This window comes from Pteropus medius, unplaced genomic scaffold (genome assembly GCF_902729225.1).
Source record: "Pteropus medius unplaced genomic scaffold, Ma_sr-lr_union100, whole genome shotgun sequence".
Taxonomy (NCBI): domain Eukaryota; kingdom Metazoa; phylum Chordata; class Mammalia; order Chiroptera; family Pteropodidae; genus Pteropus; species Pteropus medius.
Genome location: NW_024350926.1, coordinates 4,358,141 through 4,377,523, shown reverse-complemented (window position 1 = coordinate 4,377,523; position 19,383 = coordinate 4,358,141). Strand labels below are relative to the sequence as shown.

Genomic DNA, 19,383 nt, shown 5'->3' with positions numbered 1-19,383 from the left:
ATTTCCTTTGTAATTTGTGAAAGAAATGTACAAATGCTGATGAGTAGTTCACTTGGTCATAGAATAGTCACAAAATCAGTGCTGATGTGGGTCTTCACCCTGCTCTTGCAAATCGTAACTTGCCTGAGCAGCAAAGATATTAGGAGCCACTCAAATGACCTCAGAGCCCCAATGTGAGCGTTGGCCTAATTCGAGTCAGCCAAGAAGGTGAGCGTGTGGCACGAAAGTGTTTCTAGTGTTATCGTCTCTGTTGAATTTTTGTACAGGATGCAAGTAAAATTTAATTCGATAGCAGCTTATATATGTTTATAAATAAGTATTTGTTTTCATGTGCCTCTGTGTTCTCCCCGAAGTATAAACATGGGAGACCAGATTGAGGGGCGTAGCCACTTTTACATAGTCGTCTTTCCCGGTTACTCTCGTGAACACAAAGAGGAGGCAGGTTGACGGCTGGTTATTTCTGGGTCACTCTAAACAGCCACTGTCCTGTCCTGTCGCCTTCAGGTTAGTGACCCTGCTCTGAGGGGAGGCAGCCTTTTCCCAAACCAGCTGCCCGGCATGGATATGATCAAGCAGGAGGGAGACGCATCCCGGGTAAGAAACAGCGAAGAAATGCGTGAACAGGGTCGAAAAGTGAACATGAATATTTTATAGACCAAAATTGGCAGGTATATTGTCAGCCAGTAGATTGAAGATCGTTGTAATGCTTGTAATTTTTAAAAATGTCTTCTAATTTCATCTGACATAAATGGTTTTGTGTGAATAATTATTTCTTTGAGCCGATTTTAATTGAACCGATGGTGGCATGTTAATTAAGAACACTAATTTTGCTTCGGAATGATATTATTACAGCAAAGCAAAACATAAAGTAGCAATGAATTAGTCATGTTTGGGCAAACTTTGATTTATTTTTGCTTTTCCTAAATTGTACTGTTAGATTTTTAGGAGGGTGAAGAACCAATTTATGATACTGTCTCTCCTTTAATTAAGTCTATGTTTATTCTAAGTGTTTGTCTGTGTTTTATTTTGTTTGGGCAACAATCTTATATGTTATTCACTTGTCACCTTAAACACTCGCTCTAAGGAGAGTAATAGCACCACGTTCGGCCAGATCTTGAAACAGTGGTCAGTACTCAGAGCCCAGTGAGCGTGTGCCTGGCAGCAGCCGTTACAGGGAGGCTCTGTGAGCCCCTTGAGGCAACAGAAACAATCCCGACCCTTTAAGTTACAGGCTCTCTCAGTGGAGGAAATGTAGGATTGATATTGAATTTCCTACCAGGAAAGGCTCTTGGATGGTTTCGTTGACATTACCATTCAGGTTTAAAAAGTAACAGCATAAACTCGATCCAGATTTTAACGACATAGTGTGCGAAATTTCTCTGTGGCTTCTCCTGTGCTCCTGTGGGCGGGAGTCGCGCGGATGTTCCCCATGCGCTCAGACGCGCAGCTCGTCTGGATGGTCAGGTACTGACGGAGTTAGCCAGACAGCAAGAAGAGTGTGTTTCATACTGACGTGTTTAGACTCTGTGTGCCATCACTGAGGGCTGAAGGCCCTCGGGGGGCTGCCCCGTCCTGCTGCCAGCCCTGGTCTCCGCTCCGCCGCGTCTCCACAGGTAGAGGCCACATGACTCAGGACGGCTTATGTGCAGAACGGAGGCCTGACCCTGGGAGGGACTCCCCAGGGGGACGATGACTTAGCGATAACTCGGCTTCCACAGAGGATGCTCATTTTAAGCCCAGAGAGCCAGGGGCTCACCCTCTGAGCACGTCATCTCTCGCCACGTGCAGAGAAGAATGTATTTGGGAGGCCTGAGTCACACCTCCCTCTCCGAAGCCACCGCGCCAGGATCAGACCTCCGTCCCTCACCCTCCAGGGTGACTGTGACCCGGCCCAGACCAGGGCTCCAGCAGAGCAAGGCTTCTGCGAAAGCCACCTCTGAGGGCAAGGCCCTCGGGAGAAGCGGCCCAGTCTCCCGCTGCCGTCTTCCCCGAGCCAGAAAGGGACTCGCCTTCTGTCCTGCTGCCTGTCACCTCTGAGAAGGGAGACGTGCCTGCTGTCAAGCAGGACTCCCGGTGGTCACGCCATCTTCTTGTTAAACAATTACAGAAACAGCCGACGTGTACCGAGCACCTGCTGTAAGCCTGGTTCTCTGCTAAGAGCTTTATTTAAATTTTAACGTCCTTTAAACCTCAGCACAACCGATGGCAGAGCTCCCTTCCTGAGGCTTCAGCGCCCAGCGCGAGGTCCCGCGGCCCTGGGAAGCGAGTCCCGGCAGGCCGGCCCCAGGCGCGCGGTCTCAGCCCTCGTCCGCCCCTGCCCGCCTCCCCGGAGGGGCATGGAGCCTTCGTGAGGTTTTCCTCAGCGTTTGACGCAGGTCACGTTGGAGGAAGCCGGAAGGGGACAGATGAGTCCCTCCTTGGCTCCGTTCCCTTCTCCCTTCTCGTAGCTCCGGCAGGGACGGGAAGGTGCCCGCAAGGCCGGCCTCAGTCGTCGGGAGCTTGGTCTCAGCAGGGAGGAGCCTCTGAAGTGAGGAAAGGGCTGTGCCCGCGGGCGCAGATGCGGCCGGCAGAGGCAGTTTGGCCTCCCAGCCTTTCTAGACAAGGAGACTGGGCCTCGGGGCCAGCGTCACACAGCCGGTGAGCGGTGGCTACGTCGTAGGGGGGAGGAAGACCACCCCGAGTAGCACCAGAGAGAGGCAGGGACCTCCCAGCCTCGACTCGGCCTCAGAGCTAGCGCTGGGCGCAGTGAAGAGGGGAGCATTAGGCGGACGAACCCTGAGAACCAAGGCGTTCGCCTTCACGCGTGTCCAGGTGCTCACTAAAACGAAAATGGGGCCGTCAGCGAGCGTTAGGGTCACGGAGAGCAGCTGCAGTAAATGTCGGATGTTCTCTCCATCGATGGGGCCCTTGGGGAGCCATGGAGAGTCTCCCTGACCCCCATCATTAAGCCCCGGTCATTTACACCCCTCTCACTTTCTCTGTTTCTTTCAGCTTTCTCTTAAATCTGGCTTGTCCATCTCTGCTTCGTTTATGCTGAACGTTAAAGCCAGGGAACAGTCTGTCACAGGCACTCTCGTTTCCTTTGTGAATAATATGTACAGTATATCCCTTCTAAGCCATGAGTAATAACCGATTTGTCACCATACTGCTGATGTGTGCACAGAGAGGGCTTTGAGCATTTTTGTTGTCCTGTGTTTCTATAATACTCTCTGCTGCTGCTGAGAGTCAGGAACTTTTTTCAGATTTTTATTGGTAATCTGGTTCTGTTTGTTGAGCTAGAAACCTCCGTGATCCATCATTAATTGAATCTCCACTCCATTTATCTTGAAGCGGAGATTAAAATTGTACCTTGCTTAAGCAGAGCTAGTGTATACTAGATTTACCAAACTGGATTTACCAAAAAACTATTTAGAGGAGGACAATAACTTTATTTAACCAAAAGATTCTTCCTTTTATGGGAATTATAATATCCCTTTATATTGTATATACATTTAAACATATTAAAGTTGAGTTTACGGCTCAGCCTCGTGGCTCTTGTATGAAGTATAGTTGTAATTAGTTGTATTAACTAGTTTTATGGAGAGATCACTAACTAGGATCTGCTTTGAGTTGGTGGTGACATTTACTGAGCACTTACTATAATCTTCACAACAGCCCTAAGACATATCATGTGCAATAAGATTAAGTGACTCCTCCCCTCCCCACAAGTGACACAGCCAGAATGCCAAGCCAAGCAGCGTCACTCCAGAGGCATAGGCCATGCTCAACGTTCTCTGTCCCTAAACTGACTGTGGCTAATAGCTACTTGCTGATGTCGGTCCATGTTAAAGATACTGGCTTAAAGTTTCTAAGGACATAAATACTTCTCAGTAGAATTTTTCTTCAGACTCCTTGGAAATTGAAGGATTTTTTCCCATATTTCAGTCCAAGCCATGAAGTATTTCCATGTAAAATCATGTAAGTGACACAAATTAGGAAAAAATATATTACAGAGAAAAGTTCGTTAAACATCCTTCTAAGAGGACATGTCATCAGAGGTCTCCTAAGCTAGTCTGTAAGCTGGGGAGAACTGTGTGACCAGGAGCGTGACCCCACCTCCGACCACTGGGGTCCGTGATCTGGCGAGTGTCCCCAGGTCCCTTTCAAGGTGCTGGTGAACTAGATGGTTTGGGGCCGACTTGCTCTCTAATCTTACTTAAACTAGATAATTTTTAATGGCCCCGATGTGCTAAAATTATGTGTCTAAATATCTAAATCCCAGAAGCAGTTGTTAAATGTTCCCACAGAACTCGGATCACACTGTTGTTCAATCATCTGCCTGGCCTGTTCGGCAAAGTTTTCTAGCAGTGACTGGAAGTGTCTTGTTATAATTATATCCTCAGTACCTGACACACAGTAGATGCTCAATATTTGCTAAATGAATGAAAATTTTTGCGGGGAAGATAGTCACTAGCCAAAGAAAAGTGTTGACTGATAAACTTGCACCAACCAAAGAAACACCTGCACGTGCTTCTTGCTCACTACAGAAAGCGGACAACCCTCGGTGTCCATCATCAGCTCATAGCAGCCAGAAACAAACAAGGATAGCGTCGAGTCAGAGCCCCGGGTGATTTCACATGCTGAAGCGAGGAGCACACACTCCCTGGGGGTATGGGAGGCACCTCAGTAAAGGAGAGTCAAGAGGGACATGTTACAGGAAGTGAGTTCGATGATTTCGAGGAAGGGTTGGGAAAGCGGCGGCCGCTCCTGGACTGGATGCTGTCAAAGGCAGGAGCAGTTCAGCAACTGAGAGTTTCAGTTATGTTTTTTGAGAAGGTGGGAGAGATTAAATTGGACTGGGATGCCATCGCTCAGAGCAGCAGTCATGCAGGAGAGGCTGGCAACGCATCGCAGTCTGTGTCCTTCGGAATAGCGGAAGGAATCTGCTGGCCTGTGCAGACGGTATTTGTGTTCACTCAGAAACGGTGCCCCCCGCTCGTCTGCATCAACATCAAGTGTGACTCATCCAGGGGCAGCCCTTGTGGTCGGCATTATTTAAAATGGTAGAGGTCTTCGATGTGTTTGTGATGGGCTTTATGATGGTTTTATCAGAAATCAGAGATCTCTCACAGCTTTCTCTTCCCACAGAAGTACTGCTGACACCGAAGGCAGCTGGCTGCTTCTTTCTTCAGCCGACTGGGCTCACTCGCTCGAAGCGCCTCCCAGTCTGGAGAGCTGCGTCTGTTCGTTTCGACCCACCCGACCTGCCGGCTGGTTCTGCCCAGGCAGGCCCAGCGGACGGGCCTGGGCCTGGCCCCCAGGTGGAGCGGGCTGTGGCGCGAGGAGCTGCCTCTTCTCTGGACAGTCTGAAGCTTGCGTCCAGACAGTCGCTCAGTCTGTTCACTGCATTCACCTTAGTGCAACTTAGATCTCTCCTGCGAAGTAAATGTTGACAGGCAGATTTCATACCCGTGTCAGATTGAATGTATGTAAATGTCGTATTTAAGGAGACCTGCCGCACGCTCGCTCTGTCCCGTGTGGTTCCAGACGCTGGTTTCTTGCTTCGTTCCTGGCTCATCAGTCTAGTACAGAAGATTCAGATTTCATCTAGGGGGGAGAAAAGAATTAAAAAAAAAAAAAAAAACTCCAGGTGTTCTACACTAAAGCCTGCATTTGGGATCAGAGCAGGGCAGACACCATGGACAGCGCTGTTTGGACAGATGCCCGAGGGCGAAGAGCAGCAGAGTCATGGTCGTGAGCTCTCAAGGCTGAGTTGGGACATTTCCAGTTACTGAACAGATGAGAAGGGGCCTGTGAGAGGGCTGTTAATGTTAACAAGTGCTTTCTCCTTTTCCTTCCACGCCCCGCCCCCAGCCCCGCTTTTTATTTGTTAAAACCAGACTGGTTCATCTAAATCGTGAATCAAGAAGAAATATTTCTCATTTCCGAATTTAGTTCCCTTTCGATTGATCCGATGATCAGCTTGGATCAGCATCTCCTCCTCCTACCCACCTGACCCCGACTCCCCATCCCTCTCCGCCTGCCCCAGTTCTCCCCACTTTTGTTCATTTAAAAATAATAATAGTCATAATAAAAGCAACAGAAACCAGGTAAACCCTTTATTTCCTAAATGTTCTGCCAGCCACTTACCAATTGCTAACGATTAAATTTCAGAAAACCACATTCACTGGCAAGGAGAAGAGCTAAGACCAGACACCGGCCACACCGAGGGTGCCCGCTTTAGAAGCACGTGCACTGTGTCCCCACGACGCTGGCCTACAGGACAGAAAACAATGGCGTGTTTAAAATTGACAGCAGATATCACGACAGATTTAACCTCCGCCGTGTGTTTTTTATTTTGTTTTCTAGCAGTGCTGACTAAGCCGAAGTTTTGTAAGGTACATAAAATCCAATTTATATGTAAACAAGCAATAATTTAAGTTGAGAACTTAAGTGTTTTAATTGTATAATTTTTGTGAGGTATACATATTGTGGAATTGACTCAAAAATGAGGTACTTCAGTATTAAATTAGATATCTTCATAGCAACGTCTCCTAAAGGTGTTTTGTAAAGGATATCAATGCCTTGATTAGACCTAATTTGTAGACTTAAGACTTTTTATTTTCTAAACCTTGTGATTCTGCTCATAAATCATTTATGTAATCTATATGATATGCAGCCGCTGTAGGAACCAGTTCTTGATTTTTATATGTTTATATTCTTTCTTAATGAACCTTAGAAAGACTACATGTTACTAAAGCAGGCCACTTTTCTGGTTGTTTTTCTTGCTCACTCCAGTAGGGGAATAACCTTTTATTAATTGGGGTCAGTTTCAGACAACTGCAGTACCAAGAAACTGATGACCTTTTTTGAGCTATTTCTCCCCAACCCCTATAACACATACTTTCTTACCTAAATTTCAGAATGATGTCCTTTTGATGTCTAAAAAGCAGAGCATTTTATATCTCACTAGCCAGGCTTTTTAGGAACAGAGAGCCTTTTCCTTGAAATTTGATTATTTGTGGCAGGGTGAAAAATGGACAAGCTACCCCCATTTATATTTCTGTCTCTCCCTGTATATACAAATCACGGCTTATAGAGCGAGATCACCCAAAGATAAATGCTAAGTAGACAGTCTGAAGGTGTTGCTCCATACTAAAGAAATTTTCTGGAAATTTGCATTTTGATACCTTTTTCCACTTGAGAGGGGTCTCACTACAGGGAGGTGGCCAAGGAACAGCACTTCTCAGCGGCCACCAGTTCACAGGTCCCCCTCTGCTTTTTTTGGCTCTGCTTTTCTCAGCCAAACCATTGGTTTGCCCAGCCGTGACGGGAAAAGCGAGCAGATGTTGGCCCGAAACTCCGTGACCTCGTCGGCGCGTTGAGGCTTACGTCATACACAATTCATTGTGACCCGTTTCAAGTTGCTCTTTAGAAGTATGTGACTTAGAATGACTTTAACTTCACACAGCACAAAAGAGAAATGGAGTTTAAACTGGATTTGTTGTTTTGAGTTCTGAGTTCCTTTTCACTATAACCGTGTCCAAAAAAATACCTGTGTATCTTTTATTGTTTCTTCATCTGCCCACTGTGTTTCAATGTCAATCCCAAGTCAGACAGATCTGCAAACCTGTGATGCTGGTCATTCCCAACAATTCATGATCATGACTGTTTTGAAGGAAAAGAGATGATAAAGTCTCTTATGGTTCAGATCAGGTAATGGAGTTTGCTTTACATCTAAGAGAAGAAAAGTAAGTGAAGGAATCCTCTGATCATATTGATCACTGTAGAAGCAAAAGCCAAATCGATCCCCTTCATTATCAGTATTTCTCACGCTGTGCACAGTAAATTCGTTAGGCTGAGTCCTCGGTTTTTGTTTAATAGAACAAAGAATCAGTGTTTTACTTATATTACTAAATGTGAAAAACACAAAATGTGAAAAGTATACATACATTAACTTGGTCGTAAGACTCATTTAAGTGTTCATGTAATGTGGTAAGTTGACAAAGTGAAGTGAAACTGTTTTCCAGCAATGAATTCGTTTGACTCGAAGATTAAAATGCCCCCCCCCACGTGTTTCTCTTATGGCCTGTAATAATTGAAAGCAATGTTTTTGCAGTTTATATAATGCAATTTTTAATCTGTGTTTAAAAATGGAGTCCACATGGGCTGAACACATGAAATGGGTGGCCCAGATCCACTTGTAGAACCCAAAGATACACAATCAATTTTGAAATGCAACTTAAGCCATTAATTGTTGGTGTGAATTTAAAATTTTCTAGTATTTGTATGGTAGTATGCTGCCTAAGAGCAAAGCATTCTCTGCACAAAAGTAAATTACTGTAGTGGCTTCGATTTTAATTAGAATTTTCTCCCTGGTGTTTCTTTATAGACTAAAACAAAATCTTTTAAGTTTCTTACTACAGGTAAAAGCTATGTGCAAGAACCTCAAAATGCTAAAATCTAGCATAATGCCTTAGATCTGTTTTTAAGTCTTGTATATTCCTACATAGCTGTCCGATGTATTATATTTGTATAGTGAATTGTGTACAATTTTTGAATAAGTGCATCATCACTTAACCTTTACGTTGTTGAATAGTGATGATGATACATTTCTTCAAACATTTAACTGTCATTTTTTTCCTTTGTCATTTGTGGGTTTTATTTGTACAGTTCCTCATGAAGTTGCATCTGAGATGTGTGTATATGAAAAGATTATACAAGGGTAAAATTAAGCAATATATTAACTATGGTTCTTCAGGAGAAAGCTTACAGTGTTTCAGGTTGTGATTTATTTTCAGAATGGAGTTGACTCTGAACATCACTTTGTTCACCTGCATTGATGTTTGTATTTCTAGTGTGAGCAGTTTATGCAAAGGTAGATATATTCAGAGAAATTTTAAATACATTTATGCAAGTTAATATTGCTTTGCTGATGCTCTTTGCTTATTTGATGTTAAATAATGCTATTGTAAATAAAGAATTCTGTTGTTATTGCATCATTTAATAAATTTTAATGCCTTCGGGTTTTACATGGCTTTGGAGCTTGTAATGTGTTTATATCGTTCTCTTCACTTACAAGTGCATTTCAGTTCGGAGCGCCGTGCTCCGAATGTAATACCGTCTTGCAGTTACGCAGCAGTGGGCGCTGTGCCCACCACTTGGACCCCGGGTCCTCCTGGTGACCTGCTTTACAGGTTTTTAATTTGAAGCCAAGAGGGATGATTCTTGCCGAAGACTGTCTCACAACCTCATGGCAAACGCAGGCCGAACCTAGGTGCACTGAGTCCTGAATGAGGGCACTGGCGCCTCTCGCCAGGCTGTGCCACCTCTTAGCCCATTCCTCCAGAAACGCTTATGAGCGTAATGTAGGCCTCCCGACTGACTGAAGCTTACATGTCAAACATCAGAATATTCATGGGAGTTTTAATAGGTTGATTAGTTAATAGTTGATAAACAGTGTTAAGTACAATATACCTAAACCCCAGGTCATAAGCTATATGAAATACTAGTAAATACAATCTGGAATTGTATCTTTAAAAGAAATCGGAAACAAAATGAGTGATTGGAAAACGTCAATGCTTTTTTAACTATATTAAGAAGTAATAAGAAGGGGGGAAACATGATTAATGTGATAGATGCCATGTCATATATTTGAGTAATGACTACCAGCCTCCATTTATGAGAAAATAGCAAGGAAAAAAGGAAACCTTGAGGAAAAGTAAATGTCCTAAAGTTATTTGTTATCAGATAAAATGCAATTCCGGTGTGATGTAATCTCAATTAATGGTGAAATGTTCAAAGTATTCATTAGAACAAAACAAAGAGGCAGGCCCACTACAAATGCTAAAAAAAAAAAATGGATATTGTTACTGAACCAGAAGAGGTGAGACATTTTTAGCTCATGTGACCATCTCTGGGAAAAACCTGAATGAATAAAAAAGCTCAGAGGCATAGAATATAAAAACATGTATACCTTCTGTCCACACTAAAAAAGATTTTTAAAATCTCCATTTGTAATAAAATGACACAATGCATATAAAATAGGATCATACCTAACACGAAGTATGAAAGACCTTTGTGTAGAAAACTATAGTTTTACCAAAAGACAAAAGACGATAAAACGGAGACGTGGCAAGAACCGAGAAAAGGGAGGACCGATGTTAGAAAACCATCAGCTCCTTCCCCAAATCATTGCAATTTCGATCAAAATCCAAAAAGTAAAAGCATTTGGAAGTTAAGGTACAGTAATAGAAATTTCAAAGAAGAAAAAATGATGGACTTCTCTTGATTATTGTAAACTAGCTACACAGAAGTGGACAAATATATCAGAAGAACAGAATAGAGCCCAGAGACAGAGTGCTGTGTACATGTCGATTTAACATATAAGATGGCATTTCTAATCAGTAAGAAGCTCTTCAAAAAAATGGTATTGAGACAATAGGAGGAAATACCAAGTTAACTACCTCACGATACTGACAAATCCCAAACGCATCAGGGTTATAAACAACGAAATGTAAAATTAGAAGAATATGTATACATTGCTGGAGAACTGAAGGCGTTCTTTAAGAGGCAAAAGTTACTAAGAAAAAGGATGACAAAAATTTAATATTCTACCAACAAAGTTCAAAGAAACTGAAGACAGGGTGTAACAAGGTGATGATGTTAACATAAGGTTTACAAAAATTAAAAACAGGAAAGAGCAAAGAGTGTGGACAGATAATGAAAGTCCAAAATGGCTACTAAATATCAAGAGATTTTCCATCCATTTGGCAAAAAATTAAGAGTTTAGTAATAGCCATGAATACTTCTACAGACTTCAGTGGGAATATCGATCCTTCGCTATCCAGAGCAGATGTTTGTGTAAATTTGGTGAGATCGGTATTTTCCCTGAATTTTGGGTGGTACACCAAAGCCGTATGGCTGGAGTCGTCTGGCAAATTGTTCAGAATTTAAGTCCAGAGCATCCTTTGAAATGTCCACATTCGCATAGTTGAACTTATTATTTTTCTTTCCTAACTTATGCTCACTTTGCATTTATTTTGGTGGGGTTTTTTTTTTCTAACTTCTTGAGGATTATGTGAATACTTCATCAAATTTCAACCTTCGTGCCTTTCTAATATATATATTTCGAGCTTATAAATTTTCCTGTTTACCGCTTTTAGCTACCTCCCTCACATTTTGCCGGCTTTCTTATCAATTAAAATCTCCAATTATGGCTCTAGGGTTTTTTCCCTCTCCCCTTAGTTGTGTCCATTTTCGCTTACTGTATTCAGAAATGCTATTAGGAGCATATACATTTCTCCAAGATGAACTGACCATTTAAATCATATATTGCCCCATTTTATCTCTGGTAATCCTTTTTTGTTTTCATATCTTTATTCCTCCTTTTATTTTCAACCTTGGAAACAGCATGTAAGTAGTTCCTTACTAACTTTTTATCTAGTTTTATATCAGAGAAAGCTGGTAAGGTCTCCAATGATGGTTATAGATTTGTCTCATTCTCTGTTTATATCATCTTTGCTTGTATATTTTTGAAACGCTGCTATTCGGCACATAGGTTAGAAAGAGAGATGGGTGATAGATGATAGATAGCGGTTATAAGTCCTTTTGATAAATCGACCCTTTACGCATTTGGTCAGAGGCCAGAAGGTGAGGAAGTGTGACATGTAAGAATCTTGGGGGAAGAATACTCCAGCAGAGGGAACGGCAAGTGCAGGGGTTATGAGACACACCCGCTTTGGTGTCTGAAGGGCAGCAAGAAGGCCATTGTGGCTGGAGAAGGTAACTGATGGGGACTAAGAAGTAGCCAGGGGCTAGATCATGAAAGGTCTTCCAGGCCAAGGCAAGGAATTTGGAGACGATCAAAGCCAATCCTTAAGGGGGACTGAATGGGAGCACCCGGGAAGGTTGACTGCTTTTTCTTTATTTCTTAGGGTATAGACTAAATGTGTCTTCCTAAAGTTTGTATGTTAAATCTCAATCTCCAATGCGATTGTGTTTGGAGGTGGCCTTTGGGATGGGATTAGTGCCCTTATATTATAAAAGAGACCCAGAGACCCCCTTCCCTGCCACCATCGCGTGAGGACACAGGGAGAAGATGGCCATTTATGAACCAGGAAGTGGGCTCTCGCTGGACATCGACTCTGCTGCACCTTGACCTTGGACTTCTCCAGAGCTGCGAGAAATCTCTGTTTTTAGCCCCTCAGTCTATGGTATTCCACCATAGCCCCCCTAAGAGACTAAGACACCTAACTCCAGTAGGGACCCATAAGATGAGCCACAAATCACAATAGGCTAACCATATTCACCCACCCACTCACCCTCATACACACACACCCCAAAAAACTCGAACAATTTTAGCAGGCTTGAACAAATGAGCAGAGAGTGAACAAAACTTTATACACACTTGCTTTCCAAAGACAGACAAACACTCGTGTAACAGCACAGCTAAACTAATAACAGGAAAAAAGTGGACGAGAGGAGATCAGCACTCAAAAAGAATGGCGAAATGTTAGAATTAAAAGAAATTTCAAATTTACATTACCCACAAAACAAGGAAACTAAGGCCAGATTTGCAAAAATGAAAGGCCTGGATTTCGTCACCAAATGGACTTTGTTAGTTATTAACTTATTTCCTCTCAGCCCCAAATTCACTCTGAGTGCCTTATGAAAATGAATCAGTCCTTTAAATAAGTCGCCTGCTGGCACTGAAGCTTTGTCAGTAGAGGGCGCTGGAGAGTCGTTACAGGAGGCGGTCGTTTCGCTCCCCGGTTCTGGTGCCGTCTCAGCTGCGTCCTGCAGGGTGCGCAGCTTCCCAGTGCCCTGCCGCCGCGCACAGCGGCCAGCAGCTTCTCAGGTGGTTTTGTAGCAGTGACCCCAGTGACACGTCTCCCTGTGAACAGCTTTCCCCCCAAGCACACTAGAGGGCTGATTTCCAGTAAGTTCCAGAGGGTGGCTTTCCGGCAAGCGCCACCAGTGTGGCACCACAGCAACCTGTCTGCCATTCGGTAGCCACAGCTGAGTCTTCCCCAGCGAAGTCTGCATCTCAGCCCACCGGGTGTGCGTGGCTAACAGACGCAGGATTGTGTAATATATGTTATGTCTTCCTACGTTCTGTAGGGGTCTCTTCTTACTAGCCAACCCCTGGTCACTCCAATCCCCTGTCCCCAGAGATAATAATTCTCTATATTAAGCTTTCCCTGTTCAGATTACTGTACAGTTTCTCTCTCCTGATTGGTCCCAGACTGACACAGAATTTTAAACGAAGCGGGCTCTCTATCGTGGCTGTCTTGGAGCACAAGAAATCCTGCTCTTTGAAGGTAAAAATTTTGTACACAGGAGCAATCTATTGTATAAGTTACAAATTATGGAAACTGTAAAAACTAATGAAACCATAGGGATGGTTTACAATTTCTGGTTTTCTTATGTGCTTTCTTTAAGAAAAATTAACATCTTGAATTCCCCCCAATGAATGACCTAAGGCCAAATTAAGAGAGTGGATGGATGAATAAGTATACCTAGAAAGAGAGCATTCGAGTTAGACCAGGAGGCAGAAGGGAACTAACTCAATCAGAGTCACAGACATGGCGGGGTTTCCTCATTAAAAATAGATGTTTTTAGAAGAAAAAAACAAGATGCACTGAGGAAGGAGAGCAGGCGACTTATAGGACATGAGAAAATTGGTGAAATTTATAAATTGTGAAAACGAGCATTTTCTTTATCTTACAGAAAAGATTGCAACTTTTTTAAATGACTTTAAAAAAAAAAACAATTAGTAGATGCTGGGAGGACGGTACCTAAGTAAGCACGTGGACTCCTCTTTCTCTGGAGAGCAGAGAAGCCCTCGCGCGCCCTTTGAAGCAGTCAGGAAACAATTCTTCACTGGCCTCTCTGCCCATCTTCTGGGCAAAGCGGACTGCCCTCTGCTCCGGACTATGTTTTCAGCTACGTTTGGATGGCAAACAATCTTGGGTGATAGAGATAGTGTCCCCTTTCAGAGCAAAGAGCAAGTGGCTTACTGTCTTGGGAGACAGGGCAAAGTACAAGCATGGTCACTGCCCGTTATAAAAGGTCCCAGTTCTCTGCACCCCTGAGACATAACCCACTGGGAACCAGAGTCCTCGGACCCTCCTTGCATTGCCCTGTGGAACTGAGACTTGGAGAACCAGTACGGAAATGCAGATGCTCTGGCTGGTTGGAATGCAAAGTATTCAGTTCTGTATAATCCTGGGAAGGTCTGGCCTCCTGCTTTCTAGCAATTCTTCCCCTGGCCTCACGTAGGTCCCTCTCGCACCTGCTCAGGTGGGTCTTCAGTCACAGACTCCAGGAGAACCCTCTGCAGAGCTCTCTGATCACGTCACTCCTCATTGACATCCTGCCCCCCAAATTCCAAACACACTGCTGATCTGTATATCTTCAACGCATTGAGGCCACTGGGCTTGGACTGGGATTCCCCTTCCTGATTTGGGGTTCCTCTTTCTTTTTGGGGTTCCCCTTCCTGTTTTGCATGTGGAAACTGCCTCAAGAAGGTAAAACGGTGCTCGCTTCGGCAGCACACATACCAACATTGGAACGATACAGAGATTATTAGTACTGTCCCTGGGCAAGGATGACACACACATATTTTTGGACACCGACAGTGGATTAGTGGTTACCAGAGGGAAGGGGGCAGGGGAGAAGGCGGAGGGAGGGAAAGATAAAAGGGGTCAAATATATGGTGATCGAAGGAAATCTAATTTTGGGTGGTGAAGGCACAATGTGAAATATATACGACATACTGTTAAATTGTACACTTGAAACTTATTTGATTTTATTAATCAGTGTCACCCCAATAATTTTTAATAAAAAAATAAAAAAGGTAAAACGCTCAAGCATCGTAGCACTCGTCACATTCATTTCCCTTTCTGGTGTCACGATCCTGTGCTGTTGCCCAACGTGTCCAAACAGTGGATTCATATTCTTTGTCCTGTGTTTGCTGTTCGCAGAAGCGCCATTCCTGTGGCTGTTAATCCTTCCCAGACACAGGAGAATCCTGCATGATAGATTTTTAATATACTGTAAGATTTCAGTATCTCAATTTACTTGCAATTTTTTGAGCTCAGGCTTTTAAAGCTTTCTGTCTTTCCTGAACATAAAAGCTCACACAGACATCTCTAATAGTTATTTTAAGCTTCTCTTCAACTATGGTTATGTTTCCTTTCTCATTCGCACTTGGTCATGCTTGCCAGACAGAGGTTTGTCTATTCTAATGACCCTTCCAGAGAAGCAGCTAAAGTTTTATTTACCTAGTCCATTATTTTTAGTGTTTCGATTCATCAAGCTTAGTTTTTACCTTTTATGAATTCTTTCCTCCTGATTTCGTTAAGCATATTTAATTCTTCTTTTTCCGGATTCTTATCTAGAATTCTTATTTTGTTTATTTTCTATCCTATTTAAATATAAAGACATTTATGGCTATGAATGTTTTTCTACTTATGGCTTTGACTGTCACAGTTGGAAACAATAACCCCCATCGCTTGTGTAAAATAGAACCAGAAAAACAACCCTATCGGTTACTCAGTTACAACTGCAATGTTTTGTGCTTCGAGTATCACTTCTTTCTTCAATCCGTCATCACTCAGCAGATGAAGTTTGCCTTGGATAACCCTCTAATATTCTTATGAATCTCTTATTCCTCCAACCTATCTTTATTTCCCCCATATTGGTTTGGGAGAAACAGATCTCCAAAAACTGACCAGTGAGGCTGCAATTGTTTGGTCTGTGGTCAGAGACAGCCAGGCTCTGTCTGGCACTGAAGTCAGAGGTGCACAAGCAACATATCTGACTCATTTTAAATTTTCATGGGGCCATCTCGGTCCAAGGCCAGGCCTTCTGTAGGCTAAGCACCTATTTCTTATCTATATTCTCATTAAAATTCAAATTCTTGAGTATATCTTACCAAAAACAACAACAACAACAAAAAACACAACACAATTTATCAATTGTGGAACTTTCAATATAAGAAGCTTTCTTTTTCTTTTTTTTTTTTTTAAGTGATATGGAACCATTTTTAGAGTTCTAAAAGTCCGTGTGGCAAGCGTCACTTAGGAACTAGGGTTTATTTTTTACATTAAGCATTTGGAAACTAAGCAGTCCCTATCAGAGTTCTACTGCAGTGGGTTTTTTCTTATTTTATTTCAATGATATTGAGGCCAATAATTCTTTCCCTGCGTTATGGGCTGAGCATTAGCTACTAAGATATGAACTTAATTTGTAACTCTGGAAAGAAACAAGTTGTACTCAGTTCCAACATTTTGAACGACTTGCCTTCCTCTACTCCAGGAATTCCAGTGTGCTGCTGGAAGCCACGAATTTGCCAAAAAGTAATTTAGTTGGAAAGAGAAACAGTTAGCATATAGGAAATACGTGAAATAAACTGGCATTGTCCTACTGCTCTGCACAGTAGGCAAAATGCACAGGGAAAGCCTATTCAACGTAGGGGATATAGGACCAGGACTCCGGAAACGTGGTAAAATTTTGTTATAAAACTAATGAATCGATGAAGAAAAACACTTTGCCTTTCTGAAGATAGCACCATGTGACAGTCCAGGGCTGTGATTTTCTTATTTATTTATTTATTTACTGGCGGGGGTGGGGGGGTAGGCGGTGAGGGGCGTGAGGGGCTGTGATCTTAACCCACGGTGCACCTGTGGCTCAGTTAGGCGGGCTGAAATAGAGTTAAATCCCCATCAGCAAATAGGCAGTGAAGTCTCGGATCTCAACGCAGTCTTGCTCCACGTCCTCCTGCAGGACGGAACTGTGTGCGCTTACCGACTCCACTCTGAACTCGGTCCAGTTAGGCCTTGGTCCCCGCCACTCCACTGAAACAGTTCTCTGTCGCGAGTCCCCGATGACTTCTCGGTGGGCGACTCGGTGGTCAACTTTCAGTCCTCATTTCACTTGACCAACTGTTAGTATCTTAAGTGGTTGTTCTCGAAAGCTGGTTTCCCAAGATCTGGGGGTGCAGCTCTCTCTAGGGTTTCCTCCTGTCTTTCTGCTGCTTCTGAGTTTCCTTCGTTAGCGCCTCTAATCCTTGCAGCGACTAAGGGTTCGGATTTGAACTTCTCTTGTTGATGCACACTCACACTTAAAGTGGCCTCATCCCGTCTCGTGGTTTTAAATACTAACTTAACTCCCAAATTTGTATCCACCACACCTTCTATCCTGAACTCCAGAATCATAAGTCTAAAATCTGTCTAATATGTTCACTTTATTATACAATGGTCGCCTCAAACTTTCTAAATCTAAACTCCTGATTTTTAGAAACGCATGATGGCCGTATCTTCTAAATATAGACCACTATTCGCCACCATGCTGGTACAGGATGAGTTCATCTCTTGTTCTAGTTTCGTTGCAAGAGCTTTCAATTTTCAATTTGAATCACTTTCCTTATGACCAAAACTGTTCATCTCGGAAGCGCCTTAAACTAAGGGGCAAAAGATGAGGACAGCAAATTTAACTATTACTTAATTGAATAGTCAAGGGCAGCCTTCTCTTTATTTTCTTTTATTTATTTATTATTATTATTTTTTTATGCCTACAGCACCTGGTCTTTCTAGGTGGTCTCCCATCCGAGTACTAACCAGGCCTGACCCTGCTTAGTTTCGCAAGATCAGGCGGGATCGGGTGTGTTCAGGGTGGCTTGGCCGTAGACCTAAGATCAGCCTTTTCTGACTAATAGGAAGGACCTTAGAATTTAAGGTAGTACAGGGAAGCTATGAGCCCAGCCTCCCTGACCTACATCAATAAGCATGTGTATTAACAGGCCCTTCAGATGATCAGCCTTTGCTTGAAAGTTTCCGTTGAAAGGACCTGGGAAGCAGCCTGTGTATGCCTGAGGTCCATCAAACAGAACAAGGACTAAAGAAAGCACAAAATGTGACACCATCCTTACTGAAGGCAATATCTATTTTATTTTGAGGTAAGATTGACTGGATATTAATCCTATATTCTTTAACAAAAGCAAATTCATTGAGGATTTTAGTAATCACCTTCAAACGACAATCAGGTAGATCAATAGATAGCTGCTTTTGCCACACTACCCACATTTTTTATGAACAGCCTTAAGCCAGAAACCAGGCATTTGATATTCAAAGGCTAGATGTGGAAATAACTCCTCTGATGGATGTACAGCATTTGCCCAAACATTTTAAGAAGATCAAAGACCCTAAACAAGTTCATGGTTTTTCCAGTTAAAATGGATGACCCCAGAAACTCCCTATGCCTCCCCCCAGAAATGCCCACTGATAAAGGTACTTGATGCTACTCTGAACAAAAAGGATGCTGGAAAACCAACGGTCCCACTTTTAACAAGGAAAATTCTAACAGATAATAAGAAGAGAAGGCAGTACTCAACTTCCAAGTCTTCCCTGAAAACCCACAAGAATATCGTGAACAGTTCTGGGCCACAGTAGCTGTTTCCTTAGATCTGCAGAGGACCCTTTCAGTAACAACCTGCTAAGCTCACCCCTCTCCTCTAGAGTCAGTGAAAAGCCAAGAGGCGGCTGCATGTCCGAAGGCCCTTGCACACTCTCTGCGCACCAGCTGCTGTCATTCTTGGTCTTTTGACTAAAATGCTCTTCCCCTGCGATAGCACACCAGCCTAAACCTAACGAGAGAGATTTATTATGGAAATGGAATGGCCAGAATAAGATTTCCCAGAAAGGTTCTCTTCTTTGAAATTCCTGAATCGTACCATAGCTCATTTGGAGTCAGACACAACTTGAAGATCTCTGTGAGGAGCCAGAGTCCTAAAGGTCCAAAACTTGACCACTGTTTTCAGGGTTGCTTGGGCTGAGCACACCACGGTTCAGACTGGTCCATCTCAACTTCCCCCAGGCTCGCCGAGCACCCATGAGGCTGGAAGGAAAGGGGAATTCAGGCCATAGTAAAAGGACTGTCAGACAAAGTCCTTGTTTAACCTGACTATGAAATAACTCAGTAAGTGGGCATGCAGATTCACTCGCCATCTCAGGTTATTGTTAAAGTAACTGTACCCTGCATTCCAGTGGTGCCAATTCTAAATACTTTCTTTCCCCTAATCCCACCCAAGGCCACCTGCTTTACAGTTGTGCATCTATGGTTTGCCATCTTGAGAGTCTGTTCTTTTACATTCAAATCACCAATACCTATTCACCTGGCCTGGGAAGAACCCACAGTATACCCACATGCATCATTACACCTCAGAGAGCCACCACTGCGATTCCTTACTTAAATTCTTAAATCGGGACCTTGAAGCTTCCCTGTAGGATGAGCTTTTGCTAAGTCCTAAAGATTAGGAAAGCAATAAAATGAATTCTACCTACCTTCTGACCTTTAGCACAAAAGGACACTGTCAAAACAATTGCAATTATTTTGGCAAAA

General features: G+C 43.2%; 1 protein-coding gene and 2 pseudogenes across 12 annotated transcripts in view; 2 read left to right on the top strand and 1 right to left on the bottom strand.

The window, feature by feature from the left end:
• The window catches only part of NCOA2 (nuclear receptor coactivator 2), a 253,076-nt gene extending 244,059 nt beyond the window's left edge, over nt 1-9,017 (top strand). For 8 of the 12 annotated variants that reach the window (XM_039841839.1, XM_039841838.1, XM_039841834.1 and 5 more), the window contains 2 exons: nt 505-594; nt 5,128-9,017. In XM_039841839.1, the coding sequence (XP_039697773.1) occupies nt 505-594; nt 5,128-5,139 (102 nt within the window). In that variant the 3' untranslated portion in view covers nt 5,140-9,017. The remainder of the gene's footprint in view (nt 1-504; nt 595-5,127) is intronic. The other 4 variants (XM_039841831.1, XM_039841829.1, XM_039841830.1 and 1 more) reach the window with 1 other exon arrangement.
• A 5,501-nt stretch (nt 9,018-14,518) lies between these two features.
• Nucleotides 14,519-14,609, top strand: LOC120585626 (uncharacterized; annotated as a pseudogene).
• A 2,945-nt stretch (nt 14,610-17,554) lies between these two features.
• LOC120585591 (uncharacterized) lies at nt 17,555-17,674 on the bottom strand (annotated as a pseudogene).
• Nucleotides 17,675-19,383: the final 1,709 nt, after the last annotated feature.